Below are 22538 nucleotides of genomic sequence, written 5' to 3'. Positions count from 1 at the left end.
GGGCCGCAGAAAGAGGAGAAAGCGGCCCGGGAGCGAACAGCGGGAGCGATGGTCCCCACACACATCGCTGTCCCTCTTATCCACCCCCCCCCCACTACCCAGACCGATCGCCACCCCTGCCCCCCTCCGCCCCCCCCCCCCCCACCGATCACCTGCAGAGTGGCAGCGCACCCCCTTGCCCCCCCTACCCCACCAAAGATCCATCTGCCCCCCCCCACCAGTGAGCGATCGGGCCTCCCCCCCACCAGAGATACATCTTACCTGCCTCCCTCCTCTCCACCCCCCCCCAGACAATGATCTGGCCTCACTCATCCCCCGCCCAGAGAATGGTCTGGCCTCACTCACCCCCCTCCCCCCAGAGGAACATCTGACCCGCCTCCTCCTCCCTCAACACCAGACAACCATCAGCCCTCCCACCCCCCCCACAACCAGACAACGATCAGCCCTTCCCCCTCTGCCACCAGACAATGATCAGCCCTCCCCCCTCTGCCACCAGACAACGATTGGCCCTCCCCCGCGTCCCTACCAGAGATACATCTGACCCGCCTCCTCTGCCCCCCAACCAGACAACAATCGGGCCTCACCCACCCCGCCACCCCAACCAGAGAATGATCTGACCCACCTTCCTCCCCCCTCCTCCACCGATCTGAGTCAGAGAGCCGTTGGAAGCTCTGAACGCGCTCTTCAGCAGCTGGAGCGCCCGATTCAGACTTTTATTCAGCAGGTCCATTACGGCGCGGTTCCGGATTGGCAAACGTGGTGGTAAAGGGGGAAATGCTGATAAAGTTGGGTGGGCAGTTCATTAATTCAATTTAAATGCATGCAAATGCATTTAAATTGCCGTTGTGCCCGTTTTGGGCGCGAAGCGGATCGCCGCCATTCCCGGGTTTCGGTAAAGTGGCAATCTGCGCAGACGCGGGCGTGGATCGTGTTAATTGCCTCACACCCGACTTTACCACGTTTTTGCGCCCGTTTAATGGTAAAATCAGGCCCAGAGGGTGGTGAATGCCTGGAACGTACTGCTGGACGAGGTTGTGGAAGCAGATTCCATAACAACGTTCAAGAAGCATCTGGATAGATACATGAATAAGCAGGGAATAGAGGGATATGGACCACATAGAGACAAGAAAATACTAGATTAGAGAGGCATCTGTGTCAGCACAGATGTGGTGGGCTGAAGGGCCTGTTCCTGTGCTGTACTATTCTTTGTTCTTTGAAATCAGAGCAACATGTGAATGATTTATTAAGATTGCCGTTACACATCAAGCAAGAGCCTGATGAAAGATTCATGAACATCCTGTGTTTCTCACAAGTGGATAGTGTATCTGTGACCTCATCTCCTGTTCAGAGATACACAAGAACTGATCCAGTGATGGGGAAGGTTATGGATATGGTCCTAGAAGCAATATTGACAAAGTCCATCAAAAAAACCTAGATCTTGTAATAAATAATCTTATCCCTACATCACTGGAAGATTTGAATTGACAGTCCAGAGTGAAGTTTTACTATAAGGAATCTAAGTGATTATTCCTCTGTGTTTGCGCAGAAGAATCCTTGAACAGCTACATCAGGGAAACCCAGGTGTTGTAAGAATGGTACATCGTTATTTTGAGTGGCCAGATTGTACAAATTGATGAGAAAGTGAGACAATGTCAATCCTGTGCAAAACTAAGAAATACTCCACCACTACAACACTTACATATGGCCGAAACAGCCATGGCAGAGGGTACACATAGGTCCAAGAGAGGGACGCATGTTCCTAGTATTGGTATATGCACATTCTAAATGGCCAGAAGTAGTGATCATGAAATCCACGACAGCACAGACTGTTGAAAAGTTGGATGAAATATTTGCTAGGCCCAAGCAAACAGTGACAATGGGATACAACTTACTTCAAAGAAGTTTGAAAACTATTTGAAAGGAAATGGTATCCTTTCAAGCCATACCATCCAGCAACAAACGGATTGGCCAAATGATTGGTACAGTCACTATAACCCTCACTGAAGACTTTAATGGGCCAAGGGAACTTGTCAAGATGAGTAAATAAATCCTTGTTATCCTACAGAAACACCACACATGCAATGACACAGAATTCACCAGTGATGCTGCTTTTAAAAAGGAATGATGTGGAGATGCCGGCGTTGGATTGAGGTGGGCACAGTAAGAAGTCTCACAACACTAGGTTAAAATCCAACAGGTTTATTTGGAATCATGAGCTTTCGGAGCGCTGCTCCTTCATCAGGCGAGTGGACTTAAAAAGGAAGATTAGAACAAAGTTTGACCTTTGATATCACCTAATACTTCAGAAATTACTGGACGACAACAAAAATCACAGATTGCTAGAACAGTACCCAAGGAGAATGAGTACTAGCAAGAAGCTTGTCTATTAGTGAAATATGCGTATTGGCTGTTATCTTGGCAAATACAGATCCAATATCTTACAGTATACAGATGGATAATGAAAGAGTTTGGCGCTATCATACTGACCAGATATTAGTTTCAAGAAGTGAAATCACTGAAGCATTTACATCAGAAATGTTAAATCATGAAATATCTGAACAGAGACTAACCACAGAGACAAATTCAGATACTTATTTTGAAAATTCTTCAACACCGATGGAAACTGATACCATAATAGTTTCACAAGAAGAATTACCAACAAAAGAAAGTGAAGACACTTCAAAGATTACGAGCAGTCAAATTCCAGAGCATCGAGTACAACCCAAAAGAAATAGAAGCCCCTTTAAGAGACTGTCTTATTAATAGCATATCTGGGAAATAATGGCGCAATGTAATGTATCTAGTGTTTCATTGTGTTTGTTGCTGAAACTTTGGGAAAAGTTATCATTTGGGGACTAAAGATGTAAAGGGGAAGGGATGTTATGTACTTAAAGTGTTTGCTTCTCTTCTGGTATATTGTCACATGATGTAAGCAGAGAGATTTGCAGGCTTTTGTGGCTCTTCCATCTTAGACTTGGAATAAGCAACATCTTCTTAATAAACCTGCATTGTGTTTTACTACAACCCACTAGTGTGGCACCTCATTACTCTTCTTCTTTGTGATAGCTACCGAATGATATATAACAATAGCCTTCCTACCCAGAGGCCAATTGAGGCTTTTAGGTTGCCACTTAAGGGCCTCATCCATCTGACACTAATTTTCAACCAATGGTGGGCACAAGCCACACCTGCTGGATATGCCTTCAGCCTGATATTGGGGGGTGGGCTATGGGGGCAGGCCCCTCCTTCTCGGTATTAGAGTTGAATGCAGGGAGCCTTGGGAACCTAACCCCTGTCCTTGACCATGGCTCCACCTCCACTTATCCCCCACTCGCCTCACCAGGCCTCTCTGACAGATGCTGCCAATTCCACCTCTTGGTCCGGGGTTTCCAGCAAGGATCCTTTTCCTAGACTCTAATGCAGTGGCAGTGGCCACCACTCCCAATGGCTTTACTGATGCTGACAATTCTCAGAGATGGGATATCCGCTAAACACTGGGAAATACAGTGGGAAATTGCCCCTGGTGGAAAGCCCAAAGGAAGACAGTGGGATGACTAACTGAGACTTAATACCAACAGGAATGGCCACAGTGGGATTGCCCCTGGCTCTCCAGCCATGGGATGGGTTCCACTGAAGAGCCTTAAATTCTGCCCAAAGGGTGCAACTTGAAACAGGGTTCAGCAACAGGGAGCTAAGAATATATGTGTACAAATCATTGATGGTGGCAGGGCAAGTTGAGAAAGTGTTTAAAAGGTATTAGGGATCCAAGACTTTATAAATAGAGATATGAAGTAGAAAAGCAAGAAAAGTATGACGATCTTTTATAAAACATTGTTTTGGCCTCAACTGGAATTGTGAGTCCAATTCTGGGCACAGCATTTTTGTAAAGTTTTAGAGGGCATGCAGAAACATTTATGTGAATGATCCCTGGGATGAGAGAAATCAGTTACGTGGATCATGGAGAAGCTGGGGTTATTCTCAACAAAGAAGTTTTAAGGTTTAGTTATTAGTGTCACAAGTAGGCTTACATTAACACTGCAATGAAGTTACTGTGAAAATCTCCTAGTCGCCACACCCCGGCGCCTTTTCGGATCCACTGAGGGAGAATTTAGCATGGCCAATGCACCTAACCAGCACGTCTTTTCAGACTGTGGGAGGAAACCGGAACACCCGGATGAAACCCACGCAGACATGGGGAGAACATGCAAACTCCACACAGACAGTGACCCAAGCCGGGAATCGAACCCAGATCCCTGGTGCTCTGAGGCAACAGTGTTAACCATTGTGCTACCGTGCCACCCAGAGGAGGCTGAGAGCAGATTTGATAGCAGAGGGAATTAGATAGATAAGAGAAATTCCCAGTGACAGAGGGTCAAAAACCAAAGGACACCAATGTTATCAACGGCGACAAAAGAAAAAATGTTTTTACACAGAGTGCTTAGGATCTGGAATGCACTGCCTGAGAATGTAGTGGAGACAGCTGCAATCATGGCTTTCAAAAGTGATGATAAAGAAATGCAAGGCTATAGGGAAGGGGGTATGGGTAGTGGGTCTAGCTGAGCTGCTCTTGAAGAAAACATGGAAAGGCTGTGAAAGATTTTTATCCCAGAATTGGAGAGGGTTTTATTCTCCCTCTATTTGAGAGGACCAGGGTGGTAGGGAGGTTAAAATTGTAGAGAATTACCCTGTTTCATCTATGTCCAGCTTATTGCAATTTCAGAACAAACCAGGAAATGCGAAACAGGGTGAATATGCAAATTAGGATCGTACACTCTACATCGGACCCTGATACAATTTAGTGATAACTAATTGATGCAGAATGACCAAACCAATGGTTATGCCAACAGGCAGCTTACTAATCCAATTACATAATAAATTAAATATTATCTGATTGATTCTTACTAACCCTATTATTGCATCGATTTTAGAGGCAATGGCAGCACAACTAGTGCACACCAATAAAATGGTACAGATTTTGTAGTGTGGCAAAGGGATGAAGCTAGTAGTTGACCTCAAAGAATGTTGCCCACAAGGATTTAGAGATTATATGGTGTTGTTTTCCCCTATTATGTTGTCAAGTTCACTCTGGCATTGTCTAAAGGGAATTTTGGGCAATCAAGAAAAGTGAACTCATCAATGAGGCTCACCATCCGATCAGATTTAAGAATTGAGGCAGCACTGACACAACAGGCTGAATGGCCTCATTCTGAGCTGCAAACATTCTGGCTAGAATTGCTGCGCACTTTGGGTTTAGGTTTTTGGAGCCAGGCCTTATCCCAACTCCCCTCCCCTTGGAGTGAAAATTCAGGCTTTGTGGGTCTTACAGATAGCAAAACAGCGAGGAAAAAACACTGATTGCAAATCACGCGTTAATCATTTTACAAAGAGCGAAATAAAGATTGAGACATAAGCTTGGGATTAAGGTGATATTAAACCATCTTTGAAAGAATAATGTCTATTATTTTCAAAATCAATGGAAATTTTTATCATGAAATGAAGGGAATGAGATTCCAGACTTGTAAAATTAGTTTTATTCAGGGTCAGGTGATTGATTTTCAGTAATTATAACCTCATTTACATTCACTGATAGCAACTTCTGAATTTCACAGTTAACTGTGCATGCGTGAGTGTCTGAAGTTGCGGTCAGATTTACACAGTGTTGGCGGCACTAGCTCTGCTGCTGATTATTTCTCTGGTACGACATATGCAAGTTTTGGTCGAATAATGTGTTTAAAGCAATTTTATATTAATCTTTGATTAACAAGGGTGGCATGGTGGCACAGTGGTTAGCACTGCTGCCTCGCAGCGCCAGGGGCCTGGGTTCGATTCTCAGCTTGGGTCACTGTCTGAGCGGAGTTTGCATGTTCTCCTTGTGCCTGTATGGGTTTTCTCTGGGTGCTCCGATTTCCTCCCACATTCCAAAGATGTGCAGGTTAGGTGAATTGGCCATGTTAAATTGCCCCTTAGTGACGGGGATTAAAAGGGTAAAGACATGGGTTTGCAGGGATAGGACCCTGGTGAAATTGTTGTTGGTGCAGACTTGATGGGCTGAATGGCCTCCTTCTATACTCGAGACTCTATGAAAAGATACACCGCCTAATCATAAAAAAAAGCAGACCACCAAAAGAAGTTATTGCACACAATCTTATTCAGTCATTTTGCTCTCCCGCAGCTGATAATGATCTTCACAGGGGTAACGTAAAATTTTACAGCATGTATATGGGTACACTTGTCAAGGTTCCACTGCTAGGGCAATACAATTTGTATCCTAGTTTCAACAGATGGAACAAATGTGTAATGTTAACATTAAATAGAAATATTCTATTAATCTTTTGGTTAATTTGTATTTCCCAGCCTTTGGCTAGGGTTAGTGGTCCACGGTGCTCTTGTTTCACCCTGAGAGGAATCTATTCAAAATACTAACACTTTGCTGATAAAGGTAGATAAAGTTAAATTAAATTCACAACTTTACAGAAATTGTGATTCATTAAGAACTGATATTTTAGAAGCCTTTTCAATTAGATTTTCACAATGCTTCATACCTTTTTGACCTCACATTTAATGGCCAATTTTAGTCGACTAAGGCTCGGTCGAAAGTGTCGGTTGCTGCTGGAATTGGTTTCCATAGTCCCATTCAAAATGGCTTCCACTTCTTCAGTAATCCGGCACAAGTCTAGGAGTCCAACAACAAAATCTTTGCATTGCATAGACAATTTTTTGTAATCGTTCTGGAAAAACACAAATTTGAAGCAATTAAACAGATGCGAGTCTTGACTTGAATACTCACGTACACTTCCATTAATTCAGCAGTGGAGTTATAGGTCCTGAAATTCCTCAGCATGCAATCCCACAGGTTGCACTAGAAATTGTACTCGCTGATGCCCTCTATTCCTGAACTGGCTGAAGTGTACAAGGTCAATGGATAGAACGTAATTTGTATGGGCCAACAGACTCAAGTGCCACTACATCATATTTTCACACCCACCTGTCTCACAAGGTCAAGTATTCTATGGATTATGTCTCATGGATTTGGCTAAAATTTTATAATTGGTAGTTCAGAGGTGGCACTTGTGTCCTAAATTGCCCCTTAGTGTTCAAAGATGTGTAGGTTAGGGGGATTAGCGGGATAAATGTGTGGGGTTACGGGAATAGGGCAGAGGTGGGCCTGGGTAAGATACTCTGTTAAAGAGTTGTTGCAAACACAATGGGCCAAATGGCCTCCTTCTGCACTGTAGGGATCCCATGAAAAGGTTCTTATTCTCTCATACAAAAGTAAAATACTACAGATGTTGGAATTTTAACTCTAGAAAATGGGTGGTTGGGGGTGTAACACAGATTAAGGTCAATAATTTGAAACAGGAACCCAACTTGTCTTGAAATCCACCAAGTTTCAGTTTTGATGGAGTCAGATAAAGTGTAGGATACCCGCTAATTAGAAATTATAATGAGGCTATGTGCCTTCATTTTAACAGTAATCTATTATTAACCACAGGCAACCAGGTTTCCCAGGCCTCAGGAAACACAGCAGCTGAAAGGAAGTGAGAGAGTCTGAATCCATGAGGTAAGTTCCTGTAGAGCACTGCTTGTGGATCAGAAGGAGCAGGAATGCTTCCTATGAGGCCAACAAGTTACCCTCCACTACAAACTGTCAGCTTCCCCTCCACTCCCTTCTCAGCGTCAGATTGAGGATTAGTTAATGAGCAGAAAACAGAGAGTAGGGATAAATGGGTAATTCCCAGGTAGGCACCCTGTGGCCAGTGGGTTATCACAAAGATAGTGCTTGGGTCCCAGCTGTTCACAATCTATATTAATTATTTTGGTGGCATGGTGGCACAGTGGTTAGCACTGTTGCCTCACAGCACCATGGATCTGGGTTCAATTCTGGCCTAGGGTGACTATCTGTGTGGAGTTTGCACGTTCTCCCCATGTCCGCATGTGTTTCCTCTGGGTGCTCTGGTTTCCTCCCACAGTCCAAAGATAAGTGGGTTAGGTGGATTGGCTATGCTAAATTGCCCCCGAGTGTCGAGGGGATTAGCGGGGTAAATGTGTGGGATTGCGGGGATGGGGCCTGGGTAGGATTGTTGTCAGTGTGGGCTCAACGGGCCAAATAGCCTCACTCCCTGTAGGAATTCTATGATTTAGATGTGGGGACCAAATGCAATATCCCCAAGTTTGCTGATGACACAAAAACTAGCTGGGAATGTGAGGTGTGAGGGGGATGTAAAAAGGTTTCAAGGGGATTCAGAGTGGACCAGAATATGGCAGATGGAATATAATGTGGAGAAATATGAAGTTGTGCACTTTGGTGGGAAAAAGAGAAACTGAATATTGAGATTGTGAAGTGTTGATGTCCAAAGGGACCTGGCTGCCCTTGGTCATAAGTCAGTGAGAGCAAATATGCAGTTGCAGCAGGCAATTCGGAAGGCAAATTACATTTTGGCCTTTCTCAAGGATTTGACATAGGAGTAAAGAAGCTTTGCTGCAATTGTAAAGAGCTTTGGTTGGAGCGTACCTGGAGTATTGGGTACAGTTTTTATGCAACAAGTGTTCACCAGACTGATTCCCGGAATGGTGGGATTGTCCTATGAGGAGAGATTGAGGAGACTGGGCCTGTGTTCTCTTGAGTTTGGAAGGATGAGAGGTGATCTCATTGAAGCATATAAAATTCTTACAGGGTTCGACAGGGTAGATTTAGGAAGGAAGTGTTGTAATTGAAATAATTTTTCATTAAGGCAAATATAGTTATTAGCATTAACAGCTTTTAAAGAATAGTTATTAGAGCACTTTCTCAACATGATAGTGTGGAAAAGTAACAATCACAAAATTAATGACCTTCAAAGCATGGCTAAGCAAAGTGTGAAAAGAAGCGCAGACATCAGCCTTCAGTTAGATAAAGGGGGCAACTGCAGCCTGTACAGTTCTGCTTATTAGGACTTTATAGTGTAAACATGGTAAAGAAATGATAGAAATATGCTAAACAGCCTCTGTAACGAGGGAGACAGCCTGTAGGAGCAGGTTGTGTCTCGCAAGCAAGCTTGTGAATAAAAGTCTCAGTCACTGCAACTTACAGATTTGAGTTGTTTCAACCTTTGACCACAACAGAGGTTTCCCCTGGCTGGTGTTCAGAACCAGGGGACACAATCTCAGAATAACGGGTAGAAGATTTAGGGCTGAGATAAGCAGAAGCTTCTTCGCTCAGAGGGCAATGACTAGAATTCACTACCCCAGAAGGCTGTGGAAGCTCAGTCATTGATTATGTTCAAGGCAGAAATCGATGGATATCTAGGGGGCGATTCTTCCATCATGCCGCACTAATTAATGCGTTATTGCTGCGCGTGCATCTCTGAACACCATATATCTGGAATGGTCAGGACCACGCTGGGAACTGGCAGGAACAGGTAAGTGATTTAAATCTTATTTTAATGTTATTTAAATGTGATTAGCGGGCCAGGGACTGAAGTCTCCGGACCCGCTAGCATCTCCCACCCCAACAGTACACTTTCATTCCGGCGGGTCAAGACTAGCTCCCCACTTTCAGGCAACTAGCAGGATGATCCCACTGGAGTGAATGGGGGCAATTGGAGCCCCCCAGGGGGTCGGGTGGTGGGGAGTGGTGCCCCCTGGGCATGGGCACCCTGGCAGTGCCAACCTGTGACCCAGCACTGCCCAAGAGGCAAAGTGTCCATGTCCAAAGGGAGTTCTGTCACTTCCCACCGGGCATGGGGCAGTGCCAAGGGGGAGCGGGGCATAGGGGCAATCGGTGGGGGTGGTGGGGTCTCGCTGCCACTCTGCATTGGGATCAGTTGGGGCTGGAGGGAGGCCAGCAATCAGGGTGGCTGGAGGGAGATGGTTTAAGCCAGAGGGAGGGGTGGCGGGTGGTGGTGTCTGATTCGAGTGTGAACTCCCACTGAGAAAACAATCGTGATTTATACCGGTTTTCCCGCGAGTTCAGCACTTAGAACTGTTTTGGGAGAATCGCATCCCCCCTAGATCTTAAAGGCGTCAAGTGATATGGGGATATTGCTGGAAAATGGCATTGAGGTAGACAATCAGCCATGATCTAGTTGAATGACAGAACAGGTTTGAGGGGCTGAATGGCCTACTGTTTTTCCTATTTCCAATGTTTCAATCAGATTCCAGTCCCACTATCAGCTGCTTCTTCAATCACCAACTGCTCCCCTGACCACAACCTGCTTCCTCCAATCATCCACTACACCTCAACTTGATCACGCGGGTGACCTCCTGAGCTTGTATGGGAAGATGATGGGGCATGAGTTGGGGTATTTGTGGTGATTGAGGAGTGGACCAGGGTGTGGCAAAGGGAATGTTTTCTTCAGAATGTTGAAAGGGAGGGGAATGCTCTTGGACCCCATTGACCATCATCAGAGCCCCCACAGCCCCGCAATCAGGACCTCTAACTCATGATCCTGACATTCCCTACAATTGACAAAACTCACTAATAAGATTAGGACCCCCATTCCACCTTCCCCTCACAATCTCTGTCACTCCCCAAATAGGCACACCTGCTCTCGCAGGCTTCGGCCTTGTGAAGATGGCTTCTGACCAGAAAGGCTTCCACCCCGTCAACCTTACCAGCAGGAATCTCACTTAAAGGAGCCCTAGAATTAAATCCTGCAGGACATTCTGGAAAACCATTCTCTAAGGTTTCCTCAACACTCAACAGTTCTGTCCCCAAATGCCACCACATGTAGAATTCACCTCCATGTTAAAATCCAGACCAATGTTCTCGATTGATGACTTTTCATCAGCACTGGAAGAAGTCCGAGATGTAACAGGTTTTAGGGAAGTACAGAGGCAGGGAAAGGGGAGAGAAGGGAGGAAGGATCAGAAGGGATAAGAGTGTGGAAATCGTGAGAAATTAAGTGATGAAAGGGATGACGTGCAAGGCAAAAGAAGATGGTATTGAGATATGTACGGTAACAAAAAATGGGTTGAGAGAAGGTGGAAGTGAGAAAAAAAAAATTATCAAAAGCCTCCCAATATACTTTCCATTTCCTCAACTGAGGGATCCCCACCACCACTGTGATTGACAAGACCCTGGACTACTTCTACTGCTTGTCCCGCACTTCTCCCATCATCCCTTCCCCCTTCTCCCCAAACCATAATATCCTCCCACTATCCCCCACCTTCCACTCCACCAGCCTCAACAAACCATTCACCACGATTTCTGTCACACCCAAATGGATGTCACCACCAAACACATCTTCCCCTCTCCCCTTCCAGCATTCTGAAGACATCGTTCTCTTTGCCACACCTTGGTCCACTCCTCAGTCGCCCCAAATACCCCAACTCATCCCTCAGCATCTTCCCATACAAGTGCAGGAGATGCAACCTTAAGAACATAAGAAATAGGAGCAGGAGTAGGCCATCTAGCCCCTCGAGCCTGCCCCCCCATTCAATAAGATCATGGCTGATCTGAAGTGGATCACAGTTCCACTTACCCGCCTGATCCCTATAACCCCCAATTCCCTTACCGATCAGGAATCCATCTAGCCGTGATTTAAACATATTCAACGAGGAAGCCTCCACCACTTCAGTGGGCAGAGAATTCCAGAGATTCACCACCCTCTGAGAGAAGAAGTTCCTCCTCAACTCTGTCCTAAACTGACCCCCCTTTATTTTGAGGCTGTGCCCTCTAGTTCTAGCTTCTTTTCTAAGTGGAAAGAATCTCTCTACCTCTACCCTATCCAGCCCCTTCATTAGAATCATAGAATCATAGAATCCCTACAGTGCAGAAGGAGGCCATTCGGCCCATCGAGTCTGCACCGACCACAATCCCACCCAGGCCCTACCCCCACATATTTTACCCGCTAATCCCTCTAACCTACGCATCTCAGGACTCTAAGGGGCAATTTTTTTTTTTAACCTGGCCAATCAATCTAACCCGCACATCTTTGGACTGTGGGAGGAAACCGGAGCACCCGGAGGAAACCCACGCAGACACGAGGAGAATGTGCAAACTCCACACAGACAGTGACCCGAGCCGGGAATCGAACCCAGGACCTTGGAGCTGTGAAGCAGCAGTGCTAACCACTGTGCGACCGTGCCGAGTGGATTTCCACTCCATCTGACGAAGGAGCAGTGCTCCGAAAGCTAATGGTATTTGCTACCAAATAAACCTGTTGGACTTTAACCTGGTGTTGTGAAGACTCTTACTGTATTCAATTTTCAGGCATGACCCCGAGCTTCCAGTCACCTGTCATTTCAATTCTTCACCCATTCCCACTCTGAATTCGTTGTCCTCATCCTCCTGCACTATTCTAGTGAAGCTCAAAATAAGTCAAGGATACAGCAGCTTGTCTTTGTTTAGGTACTTAACAACCTTCCAGATTCAGCTCTGAGCCAACAATTACAGATTCTAACCTCTGCTGCTATTCATTTTTCTGGATGTTAGCTAGAATTCTATGTACCCCCCCACCTCCTCCCCAATTCTGCCCAATGTGTGTATTATTCATAATTTTATAGTATTGGAATAAACGACCTGACTGGGAAGTTTGCTGTTTTCCATGAACATTTTTATAGTTAAACTAAGGCATTTATGGTACAGTTTAGCACTATAAAGGATCAGTTTTCCTAACAAAATTAACTTGAAATAGACTTACGGCAAAAATTTCCAAAGAAATAGGAAGGGAAATTTGTGTGAGGTCTATAATGGTGGGGGAAGGGAGGATAGCATGCTGATAGGGGGTGGGGGAGGGGCTTGTGAGGCCCTTTGAACTATTCTAAATACAGTCTGCCTCCACAATCCCATTTGGACACAGAAATGGCAGTTGGAGTTTAATCCAGACAAATGCGAGGTGATGCATTTTGGAGGATCAAATTTAGATGCGAGTTATATTGTAAATGGCAGAACCTTGAGGAATATCAACATACAGAGGGATCTGGGCGTGCAGGTCCACAATTCCCTAAAAGTGGCAACACAGGTGGCCAAGGTGATTAAGAAGGCAGATGGCATGCTTGCCTTCATTAGCCAGGGCACTGAGTACAAGAGTTGGGAAATCACGTTGCAGCTATATAAAACCTTGGTTAGGCCACATTTGGAGTATTGTGTGCAGTTCTGGTCACCACACTACCAGAACATAGAACATAGAACATAGAACATTACAGCGCAGAACAGGCCCTTCGGCCCACGATGTTGCACCGACCAGTTAAAAAAAAACTGTGACCCTCCAACCTAAACCAATTTCTTTTCGTCCATGAACCTATCTACGGATCTCTTAAACGCCCCCAAACTAGGCGCATTTACTACTGATGCTGGCAGGGCATTCCAATCCCTCACCACCCTCTGGGTAAAGAACCTACCCCTGACATCGGTTCTATAACTACCCCCCCTCAATTTAAAGCCATGCCCCCTCGTGCTGGATTTCTCCATCAGAGGAAAAAGGCTATCACTATCCACCCTATCTAAACCTCTAATCATCTTATATGTTTCAATAAGATCCCCTCTTAGCCGCCGCCTTTCCAGCGAAAACAATCCCAAATCCCTCAGCCTCTCCTCATAGGATCTCCCCTCCATACCAGGCAACATCCTGGTAAACCTCCTCTGCACCCTCTCCAAAGCCTCCACATCCTTCCTGTAATGTGGGGACCAGAACTGCACACAGTACTCCAAGTGCGGCCGCACCAGAGTTGTGTACAGTTGCAACATAACGCTACGACTCCTAAATTCAATCCCCCTACCAATAAACGCCAAGACACCATATGCCTTCTTAACAACCTTATCTACTTGATTCCCAACTTTCAGGGATCTATGCACACATACACCTAGATCCCTCTGCTCCTCCACACTATTCAAAGTCCTCCCGTTAGCCCTATACTCAACACATCTGTTATTCCTACCAAAGTGAATTACCTCACACTTCTCCGCATTAAACTCCATCCGCCACCTCTCGGCCCAACTTTGCAACCTGTCTAAGTCTTCCTGCAAACTACGACACCCTTCCTCACTGTCTACCACACCACCGACTTTGGTGTCATCAGCAAATTTGCTAATCCACCCAACTATACCCTCATCCAGATCATTAATAAATATTACAAACAGCAGTGGCCCCAAAACAGATCCCTGAGGTACACCACTTGTAACCGCACTCCATGATGAATATTTACTATCAACCACCACCCTCTGTTTCCTATCCGCTAGCCAATTCCTGATCCAATTTCCTAGATCACCCCCAATCCCATACATCTGCATTTTCTGCAGAAGCCTACCATGGTGAACCTTATCAAACGCCTTACTAAAATCCATATATACCACATCCACTGCCTTGCCCCCATCCACCTCCTTGGTCACTTTCTCAAAAAACTCAATAAGGTTAGTAAGGCACGACCTACCTGCCACAAAACCATGCTGACTATCACCTATCAATTCATTACTCTCCAAATAACTATAAATCCTATCCCTTATAATTTTTTCCAACATCTTGCCGACAACAGAAGTGAGACTCACCGGTCTATAATTCCCGGGGAAGTCTCTGTTCCCCTTCTTAAACAATGGGACAACATTCGCTAACCTCCAATCTTCTGGTACTATACCAGAGGCCAACGACGACCTGAAGATCAGAGCCAGAGGCTCTGCAATCACTTCTCTTGCCTCCCAGAGAATCCTTGGATAAATCCCATCCGGACCAGGGGATTTATCTATTTTCAGACCCTCCAGAATATCCTGCACATCCTCCTTATCAACTGTAATACTGTCTATTCTACTCCCTTGCAACCCAGTGTCCTCCTCAGCTATATTCATGTCCCCTTGCGTGAACACCGAAGAGAAATATTGGTTCAATGCTTCACCAATCTCCTCCGGTTCCACACATAACTTCCCTCTGCCATCTATAACTGGCCCTAAACTTGCCCTAACCAACCTTCTGTTCTTGACATACCTATAGAACGCCTTAGGATTCACTTTAACCCTATCCGCCAAAGTCTTCTCATGTCCCCTTTTAGCCCTTCTAAGCTCGCTCTTCAACTCCCTCTTAGCCAATCTAAAGCTTTCTAGTGCACTACCCGAGTGCTCACGTCTCATCCGAACATAAGCCTCCTTTTTCTTTTTAACCAACAAAGAAACTTTTTTGGTGCACCACGGTTCCCTAGCCCTACCAATTCCTCCTTGCCTGACAGGGACATACCTATCACAGACTCGCAGTAGCTGCTCCTTGAAAAAACTCCACATGTCGGACGTTCCCAGTCCCTGTAATCTCCTAGTCCAACCTATGTTTCCTAATTCTCTCCTAATAGCCTCATAATTACCCTTCCCCCAGCTAAAACCACTGGCCCGAGGTTCATGCCTATCCCTTTCCATCACTAAGGTGAACGTAACCGAATTGTGGTCACTATCACCAAAATGCACACCAACTTCCAAGTCTAGCACCTGGTCTGGCTCATTTCCCAGCACCAGATCCAATATAGCCTCACCTCTAGTTGGCCTGTCTACATACTGAGTCAAAAAACCTTCCTGCACGCTTTGAACAAAAACTGACCCCTCTAACGAGCTAGAGCTATAACAATTCCAGTCAATATTAGTCAAGTTAAAATCCCCCATAACAATTGCCCTATTACTTTCACTCCTAAGCAGGATTGACTCCGCAATCCTTTCCTCAACCTCTCTAGAACTTTTAGGAGGTCTATAAAAGACTCCCAACAGGGTGACCTCTCCTCTCCTATTTCTAATCTCCGCCCATACTACCTCAACAGATAAGTCCTCATCAAACCTCCTCTCTGACACTGTGATACAATCTCTGACCAATAATGCTACCCCTCCCCCTCTTCTACCTCCTTCCCTACTTCGACTAAAACATTTGAACCCCGGGACCTGCAGCATCCATTCCTGCCCCTGCTCTATCCATGTCTCTGAAATAGCCACAACATCGAAGTCCCAGGTACTGATCCACGCTGCAAGTTCACCCACTTTATTGCGAATACTCCTGGCATTGAAGTATACACATTTCAAACCCTGCTCCACCCCACCTCTGCAATGCCGTGCATTGCAGTCCCCATCCATGAAGGATGTGGAAGCTTTAGAGAGAGTGCAAAGAAGGTTCACCTGGAAGCTGCCTGGTCTCGAGGGTGTTGGCTATGAGGAGAGGTTGAATAAACTAGGATTGTTTTCACTGGAAAGACGGAGGCTGAGGGGAGACCTGATAGAAGTCTACAATATTATGAGAGGCGTAGACAGGGTGGATAGTCAGAGGCTTTTTCCCAAGGGTATAAGTGTCGATTACAAAGTAGCACAGGTTCAAGGTGAAAGGAGGAAAGTTTAAGGGAAATGTGCAGGGGAAGTGTTTTCACCCAGAGAGTGGTGGGTGCCTGGAATGCGCTGCCAGAGGAGGTGGTGGCACATTTGCAACTTCTAAGAGGCATCTGGATGGGTACATGAATAGGGAGGAAATAGAGGGATATAGACCGAGTAAGGGCAGGAGGTTTGTTTTTTTAAATTTAGTTTAGGGCAACATGATCAGCACAGGCTTGGAGGGCCGAAGGGTCTGTTCCTGTGCTGTACCTTTCTTCGTTCTTTGATGCTGTACAAGCTGCTACCTTGAAGCTCCACACTGCACCCCTAGACATTCCACACTACTCCACAACTATACAAAGACAAAGTTACCTCTTCCCAATCTCCCCTGAAACACTGCCTCAGGAACCCCTCCATCCCGACCCCCCACCTGCACCGGGACAGCTGCTCGTTTCCCGCCTAAGACTTAAGACCAACTGATCCTTCTGACCTGAGACTCAGGGCTGAGTAAACCCCTGCCTGACACTCAGGATTGACTGACCCACCGCCCAAGGCTGGGGTCTGACTAACCTCCTGCCTGAAACTTGAGATTGACAGAGCCCCATGCCCAAGACTCAGGATATGCTGTCACTCCCCCAGTGTGCCAATTGCACCCCCCTATCCATCACTCCCAGTGCAGGGCTGCTCGACCTGGACCACCCTCCACCCCACTTCACTAAACTATCCATAAGCACCAGGCTGCAACAAAAGGCGATTTCCCAGCATTCTCCCAGTTGCTGCCACAGAAAAAATGGACAACCGGATCCCGGGAGGAAATGGCGTTGGGTGTGGAATGATTAAATTAAGCTTAAGTTATTTTTTATATTTTATAACTGACTGTAAATTGCAAAAGCCTATATTCATTGGATGAGGACTTTAGTTTGATGAGGGTTTTGTTGAATTGGTGCTGTTATAAAGTGTCATTTTGAGTACAAAGTCTTCTTCTCAGCCTTTCTCCAGGTAATTATTTTACTGGTGTCTGTTGAGGGCTCTGAGCATGTGCGGGCTTTGACGGGTTTTTCAGTCCACAAGAAGGTGACCTGTAACCAAGACTTGTTTTACTAGTGCTCCTGTTTTCATAGTCATTACTGCCCTGCTGAGTTACTGTTATTGTTAAGCTCCGTTATTTATTTATAAAAATAAGTTCCTTCTTTTAAACAACGCATTTTACTATCTTAAGTTACCAAGTTACCACAGGTGCCATATACTTGGGGTAGGATTTTCTGAACCTTCCCGCCGGTGGAATCTTCCAGTCCTGCTGAAGGCAACTCCCTGCAGATGTCCCTCTGTGGCAGGATGGGCAAAATGTCAAAGACATTGGCAGGACCAGAAGATCCCGCCAGCAGCCAATAGCGATCCACTTCCACCACTGAAAAACACACTGAGTGGGCCAGAAAATCCTGCCCTTGGGGTTTAACATTGAGATCAATATCATAGAAACATCATAAAGTAGTCTTTATTTAAACACAACTCGTCTGTAAATATTTCTTGCATTCTTTCTTGATTCATACACTATTATTCATCCAACTAAAAAATAAAAAGTCAAATACTTCATTCAGACCAGAGAGAAACTTTGGGGCAATCTTACCAAAAACTTCTAAGTCCTGAATGACGTGAAAATGGAATAGTTTCAGATCCATTTCTTTGGCGAGGCCACAAGTCCAATCTTATGCCACTCTGTGCATTTGCACCATCTGTTTCCCGCCTGTAGAGGAAGGGAACGGGAGAAAGCCAGCAGCTAACAGGAGAGGGCATAATCATGCATGCTCAGATCTCTCTGTGCAACAGAACGGAGAGATCTGTCAGTCACCTCCACACCTGGATATCTCCTGCCTCCCACTGCATCCCCCCCACCTGGCGATCACTGGCCTCCCCAATCAATCGCCTCTCTGGCCCGGCCTAGCCAATTGGTCCCCCCGGGACCTGGTCGATTATAGCCTACCCCCCAGCTGATCGCCGATTGCAGAGTGTGCAGCTTCCCCCTCCTGCCCACCTCCTTTTGGGCCCTGCCCCATCGAGGCTTCACCCCCCCTCCCCTTAGGCTCCTCCCCCCTCAGGCCCACCCCCTTGGCACAGCCCAGTGCCTGGTGGGCACAACCAGGATGCCAGGCTGGCACTGCCAGGGTCCCAGGCTGCCAGTGCCAGAGTGGCACTGCCCAAGGGGCACTGTCCCTCTGCTCCCAACCTTTCAGGGGGCCTTAATGACCTCCAGTCCCACTGGCGAGGCCATCACAGCAGGTCCCCATTGATGTAGACCATACGTGTTCCTCGCAGGTGAGGACTTTCATGGTGAGGCCACGAAGGCAAGTGAGCCCAGATGATTGGAATCTGGGCTCAATAATAATATTTCAATCCAAATTTAAATAGATATAAATGTTGAGATCAGACTCGCGCCCTTCCCGGGCGCAAGGCTGATCTTGCCGGATATCCAGGCCCAGTATGATCACAAGAGGGAGAAACCCAGCCCTAACCCAATTTCCACCTCTCACTCAGTCTTATTGGCTCACCCAATCCTTTGAGGCAGGATGAGAAAATAAGATCGCCTCCTTTAACATTCAACTGAGTTAAATGTAATAATATTTACAAACAGTGGACACAGGTCACATGATCAAATGTCAGATGATTAAATATATATAATTGGCACCTTATGATCAATAGCCATGTGATCTAATCAAGTTCAATTCTCCAGGAATATGTTAAACTCTCACATTTGCTTATTTGTGTATCTATTCTTCCCATCGCTCTGTTTATATCATATATTCCATGATAACATTGAGCAATTTACATAAAAAATCTATGCCATGAAGCTACTCCTACATTTCTGATTTGAAATCCATGTGAATCTATTTGCTTCTATTTCTCCTTTAGTTATTTAAGAACTCAAATGACAACTAAGGTTCAAAGGTGTACTTTGGGATTGTTAAAAGTGGACACAAATATGTGTAAAATGGAAAAACTTGTTGGAACTGTCAAGGGAAACTGTCAGAACTGTCAAGAAGAACTGTCAACGTGTCAAAAGTAACTGTCAAGCTATCAAAACATTGAAAAATCTGTGAAAAGTGTTTAGAAAAATCACTGCCTGCTATTTCACACTGTCTGGTGACATAAGCCTGAGGGTTATCATTACTGGATTTGTGCTGCATTTCACGATCTTCCATTATCACAGCAGTGTGCTTTCATTTCACAGTTTAACTGACAACTTCATGTGATCACAGACCACTTGAAGTGGGGCTAGGAATTTCAATGTTTTTTATAAGGGATTAAGCATTGGAATTAAATGTTTGTTTTTATAAGAGATTATGTCATTTTAGTAATGCAAATGCAGTGAATATGTTTTTATCACTGAGAGTGGTTGTTTTAAATAAAATCCACATTGCAGAAATGTATTTAATCTCATCATGGCTCCTGAGTTTTGCCCATGGTGTATACTGGGTGATTTGGCATGGTAGGTACAAGAGTAAAGGGTAGAGTGTGGAGGACATGGGTTGGTATCAAGTTGGCACTATATTGATATGGGGCGATAAAGATATGGGGTGGGTAGAGAGGCATAGGTTGGCATTGAAGGTATGGGGGATGGGTAGAGGGGTATAGATGAGCATGAAGGACATGAGGGGTTATGGGTGGGTGGAGGGGCATTGGTTTGTGTGGAAGGAATGGAGGGTTATGAGGGGTAAATGGAGGGATTAGTGTAGGGACATAGGTTGGCATGGAGGGAATGGAGATTATGGGGTGAGTGGAAGGTAAAGGTTGGCATGGAGGATAAGGGGACTATGTGGGAGGGTGAAGGGTGAGGGCTGTTTGTTGTTTCTTTCACAAAGTGCCGATGAATGGAGGCTGGCCATCCAAACAGACCATCTCCACACCAGGGAGCCTCCCACATGTTATGTGGTTGATCAGCCCAACTCCCAGAGAATCCCACCATTCTGAAATGAAAATCCTAACTCCCAGGGCACTTTCCCCTGGGTCAGGTTTATGGAGCTGAAAATCATCCCAACTCTGCACTCCCAGGCCAGTGCTTCCACTGGCTTCTCGCCTTGTTTCAGATTTCCTTCAGCAACACTTGTTTTGGTTGTTGCCAATTATGACACAACAGAATGAGAAAAGCAAGGTAGGTCTCCGTTAATGAGAACAGGGAATATTGCAGGAGACAGAATGGGACAAAGAAGGACAAAGACATGGGTTTTGTGCAGAATAATTAGGAGACAGGAAGAGGACAAAGAATGGCAGGAAGTCGTCAAAGAGCCTGCAGAATGAAGAAAGCATTTCAGTATTTGTATTGAAGGCAAAAATAGGTCCATTAATTAAACATGTCAGAGACTACTTGACTGCTTTTAGATGTAAAACTGCTAAATCAAAAGAACCACCCTAGGTTTTGCAATCACCGTTGTTTTAACACCAGTGGCTATTTTATTATTTCATAAATTACTCCTGTAAAGGATCTAGGTTGAAAATTCTTCTCAAACCATGAAACCATATCCAAACACTCAACAGCAGAGTGCACTGCAGCGTCAATGTGCTAGACTTCTGTGTTATCTCAATGTATTTTCGACCAAACTATCTTACAATCTTTATCTTTAGTTACAATAATGTATATATAAACAAAAGAAAAACTATTGCTAACTCGAGTTACCTGTTTTCAGAATCTTCTTAATTTTGCACACTTAAGTACATCTAAGTATGAAATGGCATTTATACTCCACTTCAGAAATTTATTTCATTGGGTGTATTATAATACAATGCTGCTTGGGCAGTAATATAATGCAGCAGAACATATAACAGAACACCCAATTGTTAAAGAAGATAGGGTCAGATGTTATGGAAAACTGTCCAGCTGTTACAGGAGGTCATCCAGTTATTAGGGCAGGTCATACACCTGTTGTAGTTGATCAGCCAGCTGTTCAGTAAGATCCTCCAGCTTTAAATTAAGATCGCCCTGTTTTTCTAGCAGGTTCACCCAATTGTCATAAAAGAGCAAACAGCTGTTACACTCGATCACCATCTGTTATATCCAATCATCCTGTTGTTTTAGCAGGTCACCCAGTTGTGACAGAACGTTGTTCATCCAATCTAGTAGATCACACAGCTGTTATAACAGATCACCCAGTTATTATAGCAGATCATCAGCTTTTTCCAGTAAATGATCAAGCAAATGTCATAGCCAATAATCCAGCCGCTCTTGCAGATTGACTACATGTTATAGAAGATCGTTCAGGCATTATAACGGATCACTCTGCTCTTATACAAGATCATCAAGCTGTTACCGCAGATCATGTAACTCTTAGAGCAAATCACAGTTATTACAGATCACCCAGCTGTTCTTGCAGGTCACCCAGCTGTTCTTGCAGGTCACCCAGCTGTTACAGCAGGTCACCCAGCTGTCAATCAGCTACTACAGCAGATTGTGTTGTTACCGAACAGATCACCAGTTGTTGTAGATAATTCAGCAGCTGTAGAAGATCGTTCAGTTCTCATAGTAAATCAAACCCTGCAGTTACAGTAGCTTGTCCAATTGTTCTGGCAGTCACCCAGATGTTGCAGCAGATTGTCCAGCTGTCACAGTCAATTGCCCAGACGATAGAGAATGCACCTGATTTCTGTTCCATTGACTTCAAATGGGGTAATCATGTTTCCTCACCTTGAAGTTGAAAATTACTCCCATTGTCCCTCATGTGCTCCAAATGCCAACAAACTCATGCAGAATGTAACCAAAATTTAAATTTAATTTAACTTAACAGCAATTAAGCTTTACTTTTAATTCATTCAAGGGGCGGCACGGTAGCACAGTGGTTAGCACTGCTGCTTCACAGCTCCAGGGTCCCGGGTTCGATTCCCGGCTCGGGTCACTGTCTGTGTGGAGTTTTCACATTCTCCTCGTGTTTGCGTGGGTTTCCTCCGGGTGCTCCGGTTTCCTCCCACAGTCCAAAGATGTGCGGGTTAGGTTGATTGGCCAGGTTAAAATTGCCCCAGAGATGCGTAGGTTAGAGGGATTAGCGGGTAAATATGTGGGGGTAGGGCCTGGGTGGGATTGTGGTCGGTGCAGACTCGATGGGCCGAATGGCCTCCTTCTGCACTGTAGGGTTTCTATGATTTCTATGAATAGTTTTTTAATGTATTTGTACAGAATTGGATCTTTTCTCTTTGACAATTATCTATTTTGCTTTCCTCTACTCTCCTCTAGATGATACAGGATTATGGGGAAAAAGATCCCTCAGGAATAATGAAAGTTAGTTAAAATTGATAGGACCAATATTCAGTC

The 22538-nt window shown here is 45.2% G+C and overlaps 1 protein-coding gene across 1 annotated transcript in view; it reads right to left on the bottom strand.

The window, feature by feature from the left end:
- The window catches only part of LOC144500030 (short transient receptor potential channel 6-like), a 162171-nt gene that overhangs the window by 90901 nt on the left and 48732 nt on the right, over positions 1-22538 (bottom strand). The window contains exon 3 of the mRNA XM_078222785.1: positions 6543-6728. Coding sequence (XP_078078911.1) covers positions 6543-6728 — 186 coding nt within the window. The remainder of the gene's footprint in view (positions 1-6542; positions 6729-22538) is intronic.

This window comes from Mustelus asterias, chromosome 10, assembly GCF_964213995.1.
Source record: "Mustelus asterias chromosome 10, sMusAst1.hap1.1, whole genome shotgun sequence".
Classification (NCBI taxonomy): Eukaryota; Metazoa; Chordata; class Chondrichthyes; order Carcharhiniformes; family Triakidae; genus Mustelus; species Mustelus asterias.
The sequence above is the reverse complement of the archived record's forward strand: the minus strand, read 5'-3'. Positions and strand labels throughout refer to the sequence as shown.